Source organism: Anser anser (assembly GCF_964211835.1).
Source record: "Anser anser genome assembly, chromosome: 1".
Taxonomy (NCBI): domain Eukaryota; kingdom Metazoa; phylum Chordata; class Aves; order Anseriformes; family Anatidae; genus Anser; species Anser anser.
The window spans coordinates 50,872,791-50,887,870 of record NC_139720.1 but is presented as its reverse complement, the minus strand read 5'-3'; the positions used below and the strand labels follow the sequence as shown (position 1 = coordinate 50,887,870).

General features: G+C 37.7%; 1 protein-coding gene across 2 annotated transcripts in view; it reads left to right on the top strand.

Moving 5' to 3' along the window:
- Positions 1–15,080, top strand: part of TMTC3 (transmembrane O-mannosyltransferase targeting cadherins 3) — a 36,183-nt gene that overhangs the window by 604 nt on the left and 20,499 nt on the right. Inside the window, exons 2-5 of one of the 2 annotated variants that reach the window (XM_083821382.1) lie at positions 7,835–7,927; positions 8,789–8,899; positions 9,474–9,690; positions 11,550–11,768. In XM_083821382.1, the coding sequence (XP_083677508.1) occupies positions 9,502–9,690; positions 11,550–11,768 (408 nt within the window). In that variant the 5' untranslated portion in view covers positions 7,835–7,927; positions 8,789–8,899; positions 9,474–9,501. The remainder of the gene's footprint in view (positions 1–7,834; positions 7,928–8,788; positions 8,900–9,473; positions 9,691–11,549; positions 11,769–15,080) is intronic. The other variant, XM_083821383.1, reaches the window with a different exon arrangement.

Genomic DNA, 15,080 nt, shown 5'->3' with positions numbered 1-15,080 from the left:
TTATGTGTTCATTCAGCAGATGTGTTAAAAGCTGAAAGTGATTCTTTTTCTTAATCAAAAGACAAAGGTGGTAATCTTTTGAGTTTTACTTTCTTCTGAATTATTCATCCTTTTGTTCTTCTTTGCTGTTGCTTAATCAGCATTGCTATTTAATGACGGCTGACAAGATGCAAGATGCTCGACACACCTACTAGTTACGTAACTTGTCATGTTGTAAGCCTTAACTGTTGATTGAAGGTAAAGGCTTATATCTCACCCAGAGGTTGGTTAGTTACATCTCTCTATGTAAAAAGAGTAAACGTCATGGTTAGGGGAGAGGAATCACAGAATCCTCTGTGTTGGAAGAGACCTCCAAGATCACCTAGTCCAACCTCTGACCTAACACTAACAAGTCCTTCACTAAACCATATGGCTAAGCTCTACATCTAAACGTCTTTTAAAGACCTCCAGGGACGGTGAGTCAACTACTTCCCTGAGCAGCCCATTCCAATGTCTAAAAACCCTTTCGGTAAAGAAAGGAAAAGGAAAAGGAAGAGAGACTGGATTATATTTCTAAAATGGAAAACGTTGCAAAAAATAAAATTGATCATGATTGAATGTAAAACAATGAATCCCTAACAGAAGTGACTTCATAGGTGAAGCAGGTGACCCACAGAGAATAATGCTGCCTTGCTGCAAAATGAGCTTTCAGAAAATGGATTTTGATTCCCCTGTGGTTTAGAAAATAAAATAATCCATTCGTTACGTTCATGAAGTTGAACAAAGCCTAGTGCAAACTCTTCCACCTAGGTCAGGGCAGTCCAAAGCACAAGCTGAGCAGAGAACGGATTGAGAGCAGCCCTGAGGAGAAGGACCTGGGGGTGTTGATGGATTAAAAGCTCAGCATGAGCTGGCAGTGTACGCTTGCAGCCCAGAAAGCCAACTGTATCCTGGGCTGCATCAAAAGCAGTGTGGCCAGCAGGGCGAGGGAGGTGATTGTCCCCCTCTGCTCTGCTCTGCTATTGTGAGACCCCACTCGGAGCCCTGTATTCAGCTCTGGGGCCCCCAGCACAAGGACAAAGACATAGAGCAGGGCCAGAGGAGGACCACAAGGATGATCAGAGAGGGCTGGAGCATCTTCCTGTGACAACCGGCTGAGGGAGCTGGGGTTGTTCAGCCTGAATAAGAGAAGGCTCTGGGAAGACCGTGTAGCAGCCTGTTAGAGCAGTTCCAGAGGAGATCTAAGAGGCTGATCAGAGGGCTGGAGCACCTCTCCTATGAAGACAAGCTGAGAAAGTTGGGGTCATTCAGCCTGAAGAAGAGAAGGTTCCCTGGAGACCTCATTGAAGTCTTCTGGTACCCAAAGGGGGCCTATAGTAAAGCTGGGGAAGGACTCTGTCAGGGAGTAGAGCGACAGGACAAGGGGTAATGGCTTTAAACTAAAAGAGAGTGGGTTTAGATTAGGTATTCAGAGGAAATTTTTCACTCAGAGGATGGTGAGACACTGGCACAGGCTGCCCAGAGAAGCTGTGGATGCCCCATCCTTGGAGGTGTTCAAGGCCAGGCTGGATGGGGCTTTGGGCAACCTGATCTGGTGGGAGGTGTCCTTGGAACTGGATGGTCTTTAAGGTCCCTTCCAACCCAAACCGTTCTATGTTATGATGCCTCTGAATAGAAACATCTTTTTTTTTATCCTCTTCTATAGCTTAATAAGCTGTAGAGGCTAATATATCTGTTTAATGTGTTTCAGCTTTTTTTTGTGGTCTTCTGTTATGGAATCAAGATAAAATACTTATTACATATACTGGTAGCGTAACTACATCTCGGTTATAATTCTGTAGTGCAGCTAATAAAGAAGATTGATGCAGAACTAAAGCAGATATTGAGGGAGGCGTGAAAACTGAAAACGAAACAAGTGAAAAGAATGGAAATGTATATCCCACATAAAGTGACAAAATGTTTAAAATACAGAGTGGCTTAGAGCAAGTGAGTTAATATTTTGTTTCTTCTGCCTTGACATCCCTCTCCATATAACATTTATCTAAGTTGATCTTCGTTCGGTGAGAGTACATACATGCTTGTAGTTCTGGAGCTGGAAAACATTTTAGCTCCATAGCAGAGCTCCCTGGTAGAAGAGCGAGGCATCCATGTTAAGCCACAGTTTTGATAACACCATGCTATTTCGAAGAGCTAATTCAGAAACTGCATTATGAGAGATCAAATTGAATGTCATTTCAAAACAAGAAAACAAACAGAAGTCATCGTATACAGACCAAGCTTGCTAAATAAGGACATGCATAGCAAAGTCTTTTCAGCTTATGCCACCCATGTAGTTTTTGTTCATCTGCTCTTTGGAGTTAATGAACACGTAGTTTCTACTGTTTGTGTTTTCTGGAACACAGGTAGTGTCAATCTGTTTGAACATTATTTTAGGGACAGTTTTTGCATCAGTATCCTGTTAAGGAAACAAATCGTGTTGTTCAGTGTAAATATACAAGGTATTATTTTGTTTTTTGTTTGAATATATGGCTTGGTAGGAAGAAAAGAAAAAGTGGTACTGAAGTCCTCTTAATGATTTTAAGGTCTATGTTACCTTACATGTGTATTTGTTTATTTCAGGTATTTGTATTTCAACTGACTGTTGAAACAAACTGAAGCTGCTATAAACCCCCAGCTAAGCCATTATCTTCCTCTTAGCCATGTTTAAGCTTTGATCCTTATTTGTACCAGGATACCCTAAAATGTCTGAATGTTAAACTACTTGGTTGCTAGCAAACTCCTATCAGTCTTTGCCCTGGGAAATCTTTCCTCTGGCATTCAGCACAGGTTCTTACTCAAGTCAGAGCTGCCATTTTTCATCTAGTCAATTCTTCAGAGCTGTGCTTCTTCAGAAGACGGGGATCTATTCCCTTCCTGGGGAATGAAAATTGCTTCATGTTTGCAGAAGAAGGTTGCTGCATTAAAACTTCTCTTGTTATATTTGGTCTGTTCTGGGTCTCAGCAAAAAGAAAAGGAGTCCAGGCATGTTTTGCATTCTTCTTCCTGTCTTCCCGAATACAGCTTACCTTCTCTCATATATGATCCAAGCCCAATCATTAAAATGTCAGCTGTGCATCTAAGTTGATTCGTACTGGAGTTGTACCTTGGAGTGACATTTTAAAGAGACGATAAATTTAAAGGCCTTGTTGGAAAGGGACAACAGAAAGGAAATAGTGATATCTTTCCGTTATTAAACATTGAAAACAGGTTAGAAGGAGTATTAGGTTTAGCAGGAAAACCAAACCAAAACAAAACACAGAAAATGGAGGTAAGTAGGCAAGACCAGTGGGGATAGTAGTGGAGCCTGAGGTACTGAATTAAAACACCATTTTAAAGTGACAAAGCTACTGGCTTTGGCAGTCTGTTGTATATATCAGTGCTGATGTTCCTCATTTCAGTATCAGATTAACTTGTTGCTCATCTGTAAAAATAAAAAATTGTGGTTAGAACAGTTCTTTGTTTTATTGCACTATTGATAATTTAAGTCAATTGTGTGCACTTTAAATATGTTTTAAATAGTTTGGGGTGTCGATTATTATCAAAGTCCATTTATCCAAAGCAAATAAGATGCCCAGCTGTTTTTTGGCAGCTCCTCCATGTATGGGTATCTCTTTGCTGGTTTCAGAATTCCAAATGAGAGAGCGGAGAACCACATTTTATGATTAGGTATGTGCATAAATGATCATTAGTTTGTTTGCAAAGCTTTTCAAGAAACTTCCTGATCCCTTTGTAAATTGCTTTGTTTCTGTTTTCAGCTGCCTAATTAATATACACAAAACTAAGTTCCCTGAGATTTACATAATAATTATGTTTCACATTAACAGACAATGCTTTATGCGTGTAAAATGACTCTGTGGAGTTACAGACTATTTCCCTATTGATACTTGTATTGACAATTCCACAGAATAGTTGCTGACGTCTTCGTATGACTAAAGTGCTAGGTGTATTTTTAATATTTAGTCTTTAATGAAGCATCAGTGAAAATATTCCTAGAATAATAAACAGGAGTCTTTAGAATATATTAACAATTCTCTTTTATGGACAGTAATTTGATTTTTTTAGTTCTCTGAGAGCTTGAACTAAATTTTAAAATACTGTCAAAAGCTGCAAATATTAATATGTAAATTTTGCTGATGTTTTTCAGAAATAATAGGAGCTCTCATACAAAAATTGGAAGAGATGAAAACTTTGCAGTTGTGGCAACTGTTTGAGATGAACTTTAATGAATATGTTTGTTCCACTCAGCTTTGCTGGTAATGTTGAGGAGGGGTAGGTGGATTGTACGGGTGTTTTCCCATACAGAAATGCTGTGGTTTTCAATAATTCTATCACTGCCACTATTTTTTTTTCTAAAGAAGAAATGTATAATATATATTAGTTAGAGCGTTTTCTTTCAAGTAGACCTTATCAAAACAGAAATAGTTATTAATACCCTTCAGAGGAGTAAAAGAAGCAAGTGCCATTACCCAGAAGAAGAGAAATTTAAAATGTATTTAAGTTCCTAAAATTAGGTCATAAGGTTTATCTGACCATAAATTGATTGTCTCCTTAAATGTTGATGTAAGGTGGCAGATAACATGTTTATTAGCTGATAGTTAATGGTATAGTGGTAGATAGCTGTTGCTTTTTTAGGGATTGCAACTGTGCTCCTGCCTAAATACAACCTAATTTCGCCTAAATTCTTATGGCCGAAAGGGGGCATCCATACTTCCAGATTTCCCAAGTGAGGATGCAGAGCATCTCTGGTTTTTGTGCGTATTTGTGTTCATTTTTTTGTGCAGACTTCTATATTTTGAGGCATGCTGCTCTCATCTGTTTGTATTGTCATGGATTTGGTTGTAATTGTGGAGAAACATTTTCTTGTTCTCCTACTTCTCCAAAAGTGTTTTGTTTTTTCTCATATATTCCTACTACCTGTAAATCTTGAAAAAGACTGGATGAACCAGTAAAGGATTCTCAGCGTGTTGGGGGAGGAAGGTTGCATGCCTTACAAGCCTAACCTGCTGGAGAGCTCTGGTTCTTTTCCATCCTTTTCACTTTGTATCTGTCTATGAACATGCATGGAAATGGTGCAGTGCAGAATGCAGGTTTCTATGTCGAACAGCTTGAGAAAACCAGCCTTACAAGCAGGTATTGTATGCAGCTTCAGCATGCTATTTTTCCACAGTCAGCTCTCACAGTCATGTAGCATCTGTCTTTCAAGGCATATCTTGCCACTTATTGTTTGTGGCAAACTGTAATATTTGTATATTCAACTGTATATTCTTCCTGACAGGTTCAAGTATTGTTGTAAATTAAAACGTTTGGCAGAAATCTTGGAAATGAAGTACTTGTCAGTCCTGATTTCATACAGTCAAATTAGGGCTTGGTGGTTGTTTGTAGATCATGAATTGGCAGTCATACAGCCCAAGGGCTGATTAAAGTATCAAAGGTACAGTTTTAGGAGTTATGAAAGTAAAAGGTTGGTGAGTTTAAAAAAAATAAAATAAAAAATACTGAGGGACAATCAACCTGTTTATGTGAGTTGGACCAGTCAGTTATGTGGTTCTCCATCACAGCAAGCCTGTGTTTAAAAAAAATATAAAAAATTGTTGAGCAGCATGTTTTACAGATACTTATCAATACCTCCATCGCTTGAAATGGTGAAATACTGGCACTTGCAAGCCCATGCTTGTGTTGCTACCAAATTTCCGTATGCCTGTTGAGTGAGAAAGGGAGTGAGTGTATCCACTCACTGTGACTCGTTTGAGGAGTCCAGTCATGCCAAAGCTTTAGCAACCTCTTGCACATCTGTGATCTATGAGTTTCTTTGTCTTGTATACTCCTTAGATGGCTTCTTGCTTTCCAATGCCAAAATGAGAACAAATTAGTTGATATGAAGAGTGTTGGCTGCCAGATAACAATTGCTGTTTTCCTCTGAGATTAATGGCAGACATACTGCTGCCTGACATACCAAGTACAGATTAGCTTTTACAAGCCTCCCTCATTGTTGACCATTCTGAGTATGGAGTTTGGTGGACTCCGTTGTAGCAGCAGATAGGAGGTTCTGGTTTTGATGATGAGTCTTCCTTTTCTTGTCATGCTATCTATCATAAAGGGCAGCAAAGACACCTTTCCCATATTTATGCTTTAATTCAGCAAGAATGTTAAACTACTCTGTAGTCAGACCAGATGGAAAAAGTGATTTTCCTGACTTTAGCATAGATTTGAGAAAAATAAGATCTCAGAAGGCCAGAGTGCAAGTGAGCAGTAGTCAATTATCCACGCTGTAGTTTTGTGCAGTCTACAGATTGTACGTGACCTTGAATTTCCCATTTTTCTCCTGCTTGCAGAAGCAGGTTGCTGGAAAATGCGGGCCCTTCTGGATTTGTTATGTCCTTCTGTTGCCAAGTGAGCTTTTGCACACTGCAAAAGTGAGGGCGATCTGCTGGAATGCATTTGAGATTACCAAGCTTGCAGCAGTTCAAGCACTGTGTTGGGTGACTTGTTACCAAAACCAGAACAAAGCGTTTTGTTGAACGTGTTTGCCCTTACATTAAATTTAGTAAGTTGTTAAGAATTGTTTGGGAATGTCTGTGGCACAAATAACTTGTCTGAAGAGGAAAACTTGTAGCCATGTATTTGCATTAGTGACATTTGAAATGTACAGGTGTAGGGGAGGGCAAGCAGCAAATAAGAAAATTTTGAAGTTAAAGTTTTTCCGGAGTTCTAAAAGAGACTTTTCTGATGGTGGGATAGCCGCTTAAACCAGACTGGATATGGCTAAAATCTTTATGTGCTTTAGAGTTCCCTTTGATTAAAAAGAAAACAGTAGTACTTTCCCTACGGGTGGCATGCAGGTAAATGTAGCATTGTCGGGGAACAGCGAGGTTAGCAGTCGTGTAAAATTAGAGTTCTGGATTGAAGAAATGCTAGAAGTTGGGAACAGAAATAAAGGCTTGTAAGAGCATCAGAATTGCCTAGGATTAAAAGGTAAGTGAAGTAGCTGTGTTAACATATATTCTGTGTAGGGAAAGGTACAAACCTACAAAAAGTAGTTGAGTTAGCAATTGAGGTTGGATAAACTCATTCCTTTGGATAGGAGTCTCTGCTTAGGAATCTATCTTGTTTTCTTCCCAGCTGTTTAGCAGTAGCTGTTTCTGAAATAGGAATGTTTAAGAATTACTTCAGAATTAGACTCTGAAACTCAAAGCAGTATCTTCAAGGGTTTGCTGCTCCAAGCGAACAGTAAACTTACAGAAGAAGTCTCAACTCACCAAAAACCTTTTCACCTAATTATGAGTTTTCTTAAAGGGGGAATTTAAATCTTCAGGTTGGTTCTGCATGGCAATGTTACCTCATCCCTTACTTTTTAGAACATGATATTTCAGAAATATAGGTTTCTGTGTTGAAAAATTGTTACACGCTACTTGTAGGTCTTTTTCAAATATCACTGCTTTTCAGCAGAGCTAGTGAACTTAAAAAAGTAGGAAGTACACTATTCAGAAGCTGATTCAAACAAGGAAATTCAAACTGTTTCTCACAGCCTAAGAAATAGCAGATTCTTCTTGTCTACATTCTTGGGGGAGGGGGGTAAAAAAAAAAAAAAAGTACATAAACCTCTGGTGGGTTGAAGTTCTAAAAGGGGATGTCTTTCCATGTATTCCTGTAGTATGCTTTGTGTTTTTGTTTGTTTGTTTGTTTTTCATAAGACTTCTATGTCTGCCAATATATGTTCAGACAATCTTGGCTAAAGTACTCTGATCCAGGCTAGTATAAAGACGTTAAAAGCATCCTTTGATATTTAACATAGCTTTTTATCTTCTTTATTTCAAAGGTGGTGACGACTAAAAAAAGGCTCTTTCTTGGTTGAAATAACAGCAATAGCCAGAGCTCCGAGTACTGTAGAAGAGAAAACCTTTGCTATTATGTGAGTAACAGTGACTGAGTTGGTTCTGATTTCTTTTAAGTGATCCTTGTCATGGTGTTAGTATAACTGCACCCGCATCTTGTTGCACTTGTCCCTTGCAGTGCCACTGCTCCTTTACCTTTACCACTATTCTGATAGGTGATTGTCGTGCTCTCAGGCCAGGGCTGCAGACCACAACTGAGATTACCTGCCTGGGAAAGATAGCTTTGCTCACCTCTTTTTGCAGGATATTATAGTTTAATTTGAATGCTGTTATTAAAAAGTACATAACGTTAAACAAAAACAAACAAAAAAGCATTTCAGGACTTAGGAGAATCAAACACTTTAAAGCTGGTTAGTTATTTGAGAGCTATGATGTGTGAACCCTGCTAGATACAAGGCTGGTGTTTTTACATATTATTGATCCACATTATCTGACTAATACTACCTATTCTGTGCCCTTACAGATGTTTCCCCCCTTTTTAGTTTTGGGGGAAATGCTATATAATTTCTCTCCTTATTTCTCTATATAAATCTCACCTTTTTCTCAAAACTAAGTCACTGTTCAACTGTCTGTAGTCTTTCAGTATCTTTAGTCCAAACAATTGGCACTAAGCCATGTTGTGTCAACCAGTGGTCAGAAAGAATGCCTTTGTACTGTAATTGCCTTCTTGCTTATTCTTCCAGGGCAAAACTGTTTCCAAACAATCTGATACATAGTAACTTGAACTTTTGACCTGGCCACCTATGTATTATTTATGAAATAGTCATAAAATTGCTATTTAATAATTTCTATAGATTAGGAAGTTTATGAAAGATAGGATAAAATAATACAAGGTTTATTTGTGCTGTTTTCTTCACATGCTATTTTTCTCGAGACAGGACTCTCATGAACATTTGTTGACATCAGCGCAATGGGCAGAGTTGAGGAAAAAATGACCTTTTTGTGAACTTTTAAAAAGAATGCGAAAGAGCAAAGTGTGAGCTTCAATGGTAAGTTTAACTTTTTATTATCAGTAATGTCCTTTTTTACCTGTTCTTGCTCTACAAGAGTCCTGTTTGTTCTTCAGAATGTTTTGAAAATTGTTTTTGTTAATGAATTTTGAAAGGTTTTGTGAGAAACACCTTTCAACTTAAAATAATTAACACATTTTCTGTCCTTTTTAAAACCTCATTCTCTGAGTTGTCAGCATGTTAATTTACCCAGGATTCTAGAGCTCTTAATTTTCACAGTTCTCCAATTTGTAGCATTCACTTGAACTGCACAACTATCTGCTACAAATCACATCACAAGTCATCTTCAATTTCAGTTCTTTATTAGTAAAATGTGAAATGCAGTAGAGACAGTATCCACTTTTTGAGGGCTTTTTGTGGCGTGAAACTCTTTAATGAAAGTACTTCTTTTAACCACTTAATTGTCTAAAGAATGAATGAGATGTGAGGAAAGCTTTCTCTGTTACTGATATATAGTGCCATTAACTTATATCAAAAGTCTTAATTTGATTTTATTTATCAAGTTTAGTTTTTAGTCAATAAAACCACCCAAGTTTCTTTCTATTTATTTCAGCTGTTGTCCATGAAAGCTCTTAGGGAAGATGGCTGATGTAAGCCTGAAGGAAGTGGCACTAATAGTTGGTGTGGTGGCAGCCTGCTACTGGAACAGTCTATTCTGCGGCTTTGTTTTTGATGATGTTTCAGCAATTTTGGACAACAAAGATTTACATCCTTCTACTCCATTAAAAAATCTGTTTCAGAATGACTTCTGGGGGACTCCAATGTCTGAGGTAAACTGTCTGTAGAACACTTTGAGGAAATGGGGAAAAAATTACAGTCAGCTTTTGTATTTTTTCCCCTACTGTGGTTTTAATAGAATAGTTTGTTTCTGATGAAATTTGGTGATGTTAGTATTTTCTACTGTCAGATCAGGAACAGATGTATTCTTTTGTTCAGTAAAAGAACTTGTAAGAAAATCATATATCATACTTCGAGACTCTGTGTGTTATCTAGTTCCAATACAGAAATTGGAAAAATCTACTTTTTTTCCCTTCTCCTCCTGAAAAGCTAGACATTGACATACAATAGTATTTATTTCTAATTTCAGTCCAGAAGGAAAGATAATTCACTTAAACAACAAATCTAGGAGTTGGAGAATAGGGATTGAATCTGTTTAATTTATTTGAATAAGTATCTTTATGTGAATTCAGAGCTTTTGGTTTATGTTGAGTCACTACATTTTTATCTGAAAAGCTGCATTGGCATTAAAGTTGTTGATTAATGTCATACAACAGCAATGCGGCTAAAAAATTTATGTAAAGTCACACATGGTGCCATTGATGAACAAGTGAAAAAAATGTCACAGGTGTTTTGCTTATCAAAGCATACCACCTTGTAATCTTCATTTTTTTCATGTCTGTAATATACAAAGTTAGTTCGTTGTGGGTTGCTAGCTCTACAAATAAATAGACTTTGATACATAATTTTCATATAACCATATAACAAAAGCTTCCAGATTCTTTCAGATGCCATCTAGTTCAGTACTCATCCAGAGTATATGGGTTCCTAAACTCACAAAATCATAGAACGGCTCGGATTGGAAGGGACCTCAAAGATCATCCAGTTCCAACACCCCTGCCATAAGCAGGGATGCCACCCACTAGACCAGGTTGCCCAAAGCCCCATCCAACCTGGCCTCAAACAGCTCCAGGGATGGGGTATTCACAGCTTCTCTGGGCAACCTGTGCCAGGGCCTCACCACCCTCTGAGGGAAGAATTTCCTCCTAACCTCTAGTCTCCCCTCTTTTAGTTTAAAACCATTTCCCTCTTGGCCTGCCGTTATCTGCCTGAGCAAAAAGTTGCTCTCCATCTTTCTTATAAGCCCCTTTTAAGTATTGAAAGGCTGCAATAAGGTCACCCCAGAGCCTTGTCTTCTCCAGGCTGAACAACCCCAACTCTCTCAGCCCTTCTTCACAGGAGAGGTGCTCCAGTCCTCTGATCATCTTTGTGGCCCTCCTCTGGATCTGCTCTAACAAGCTCTCATTTTTCTTGTGCTGGGGGCCCCAGACCTGGACACAGCACTCCAAGGGGGGCCTCACAAGGCAGAGCAGAGGGGGTCAATCACCTCCCTCCCTTGCTGGCCACTCCTCTGTTGATGCAGCCGAGGCTGCAGTAGGGCTGCAAGCACACACTGCTGGCTCATGTCAACCTTTTTGTCCTTCAGAACCCCCAAGTGTTAAGGTTTTAAAAAGGCTTATGAAGGGAGTAACTGGCAACATAGACACATTGACTGGTAGACATGTTGCAAATGTGTAGATAATATATTTATCTGAGTGCACAAAGTTTTTCTGAAAATATTAATCTAAAACATGAAATGTCAAATTGATCAAAACACTTGAGTAATATATCAATACTACACATAAGTTGGAAAAAGTCAGAACTAACTTCTTTGTTTCAACAACTTAACTTGAAATTGAGTTTTCATTTAATTCACTAGACTTTGTTAGTATTACTGATTTTCAGGTTTTTATTTTGAAGGTATATGTCTGAGAACAGTGGAGGGAAATCTTGAAGGCACAGATTTTTAGAATGATATTTTGTAGTAAAAGTACCTTTATAATACAGTAGTGACTTATTTATTTCCTTTTAGGAGAGGAGTCATAAATCTTACCGGCCACTCACAGTTCTCACGTTTCGTTTAAACTACCTGTTCAGCGAGTTAAATGCAGTTTCTTACCACTTCCTAAATCTCATCTTTCACGGAGTGGTTTGTGTAGTCTTCCTCAAGGTCTGTAAGCTTTTTCTGGACAACAGGAGTAGCGTTGTTGCATCCTTGCTCTTTGCAGTGCACCCAATACATACTGAAGCGGTAGGTAAAGTTGTTGTGTTTAACTTGTTCAAGTTGTTTTTTTTTGTAACCTTAGATTTCATATTTTGTGTGTCTCTTTCTATATTGGAACTCCAAATGTGTGTGATTTTTTTTTCTTATGTGTACCATTTACTCTGCCATTTGCAAGGAGTGGTGGAGGTGACTGACTTTAATGTTGTTTGTTGTTCCATACAGCTACTGAAAAGTAAGGAAATGTTCATTTACTTGTTTGATAACTTTAGTCTCTGTCACAGACATTTCACTTTTATGACGACTATTTTATCTTGCACGGATGCTACATCTAGCATTGTATAAGTACTATCAACACCTCTTAATTTATTTTCATGAATTCAGTTTATTTCCTAAACACTAATCACAGTCTGTTTTGTCCTACTTTTTGTCATTATATCTATCCCAGCAGGACTCTTTCTAGGATTGTTATTGCTATCCTACATTCAACTTAGTGACTTGGTGTCTTTGTTTGAACCTGTAATTGAAAGTATCTGATATAAGAAAAAAGAAATATATATGCCTCTCATAGTTAGCTTTACATTGATTCTAAAGGGATGTTTCACAACTATGAAACACTCCCAGAGTTCTAACCTCTGTCTTGTTCTCTGAAGACAGAAATCCCTCTCAGTAGCAATTTAGACGCCTGTATTTACATATTTTGAGCAAATCTTTACAGGTAGTAAGTTCATAAGGCTTGTAATTGGCTGCTGTCTGAGCTACTAATTTCTTTTCTGTAAGAAGGTAGTATCGTGTTTAAAATTACAAAAGTTAAATGCCTAAGAATTTTTGCTTGCTTTTCTGCTCAAAAACAGAAAAAAATAAATTCTTGGGGGAAGTATGGGTTTAATTTCTTAATTTCACTCATTTTTCTGTTTCTTTAAAAAAAATGTGCTTTAAGTTTCAAAGTTTGGCTTTATCTGTTTGTAGCAAATGTGATAGCATCTTTGCAGGAGTAGGTACAAGTGTCTTACATTACTGGTTCGTGGCTTAGTGATAAATTTATCGCTTCTTTCATTCTTTGATTCTATGAATTTCAGTATTCTTTATCTTGCTTAAACTGTCAGATTCCATATGAGATAACAGTAACACAGCTGCTTCTAGTACTGTGCAATAGTTATCAAGAATTTGTACAAATCCTGTAAAACATTGTTGAATGAAATCTTATTCTGTAAGGCATTGTATTAGAAAGTTATGAAGAACAGTTATGAAGCAAAAACATTTGGTAGTGTATGCAATCCTTGATATTAGCCACAAGAGGGCACTTTAAGCCTATGCAATTACTAGAACTTGATTCTGTACTTAAAACTCTGAGATTTAAATGCAATTTTAACTGAATTCCCGTGCTGTTTTACTTAGATATTCAAAAATACGTTTCTTCCTTCTCCCCATATATTTCAATATAAGCCTTCTGATTTTGAGACATACTATCCTTTCAAGTGTTTGCATGGAGAATTCCATGTAACATGCAACCAAGAAAGGTTTCTTATAGTTGAAAGTTCTGATTTATGCATGTTCATAAAGAGGCGAGGTAATAAAAAGCTGTATTCTAGAAGCTTGGACTTGGGTGCCAACAAACTTATTCAGACTTCAAAACCAACTCCAGAACAGGTCTCATTCCTAGTTTTCATAGCATTTGATGATACCACTTGTTTCTTTTGATATTTGAAATGTATCTGAATTAAATACTTTCAGTTTAGTGTCCTACTTATTATTACTCCGTTGTAAAGAGTTTGAGATAGTAGATACAATACATACAAATTTCAAACTTTTACCTGTCTGGTGATAAATTGATTTCTTCTGGAAAAACTAACAGAGCAGGATAAATAGAGGACAAATTTTCTGCTCGACTTCAGAGAGAAACTGTGCTCTTGAGAAGGTAATATATCATTTTCTGAGGGGAAAAAAATTGAAGAAAGTGGTTGAATAACAGCATCATAGTCTCATTTGTCCTTGTCTCTGGAATTCCAGTTCAGTCATTCTAGTTCCACTCAGTCTATCCTAATTTGCTACTGTTCTGGCCAGAGGCATGCTGACCACGTAGACTGCTCGTGGGATGTCAACTAACCTTGTAAATGCTAGAATTTTCTTTTTTGTAAGTCATATTTGTATCCAGAAATTGCCTCTCTTCTGTTGGCTGGGGACTGTGGAAGCATACCAGCACACTTGCTTTACCTGCGATCTCTTTCAACAGATCTAAGTTCTCCTTAATATCTGCTTTAATGCTGGTGATAATAATAATTGTGATACAGAGCAGGAATACTTGAAACATTTGAGAAATCTTAAGATGTTTTTGAAATAAACACCTCTATGCTACCCAAAATACTAACACAATCACTGATGCCATATCAGTTGTGGAATGTGATTTGTATCCGCGCATGTTTCAGTGAGTCCTTTGGTAAATGTAAGCTAATCCTAACAGAAGCACCAGAGAATGATTTCAAAATCGGAGTTGAATAGTTTTTTCCAACACTGTGACCTTGGATATTGAATTACTTTCTCTTTATGCTGTGCTTGATCAATCATGCTTGTCTAAGAATGTACCTAGCACTAAAAATTTTAAGCACAGTCTGGATGGCTGAGAGTCAGACTTCAGCATCATCACAATTACATGGTGAGCTGTGAGGTTTTCTTAGCTAAATATGGTTGTCTACCTTGGTTTAATATGCCACTTTCAACCAGTTTACTCAAAAAAAAAAAAAAAAAAAAAAGAAAACTGGATGCAATTAGAGACATTACAGAAGAGGGAAAATTAGGAGGAAAGGCAGTCCTAAATGGTGCTATGGTCAGGTAGGAACAGTGACTACTGCAGTAGGTATTAACACAGTGACCTGTCTTTCATCCATGGCTGTTGGTTGCACCATAGATTTAAAAGGAAGCGGGGGACAATGAGGAAAACATGCAAGTTCTACAATGGAAACATGTAAATTAGTCTGTGTTTCACTGGGGATTCTGAAACAACCTTCTGCATTTTATCATTCCTCCAAATTTTCATAAAATCCATTCCTCTGTGACTACCAAGAGGGAGCAGTACCTGAAATGTTCATATTGCCAACCAAGTTATCATTCAAAATTGCTAAACCTGCAATAAGCCTGAGTCATTCTTTAACTCTGTTGCTCAGAGCTTGCCATCGATGTATTGATAACTTTTGACTGCTCAGATCAGACCTGCCATAGCAGCAGTCAAGTGAGCACTTTCAGCTTCATTCAATCAGTCGTAAAAGGTGTGAACAAAAATAAGCACTATAGTTTCTGTATGCCACTGTCTTCAAGATCTTTATGTAAGACAGGCCTTGTCACATT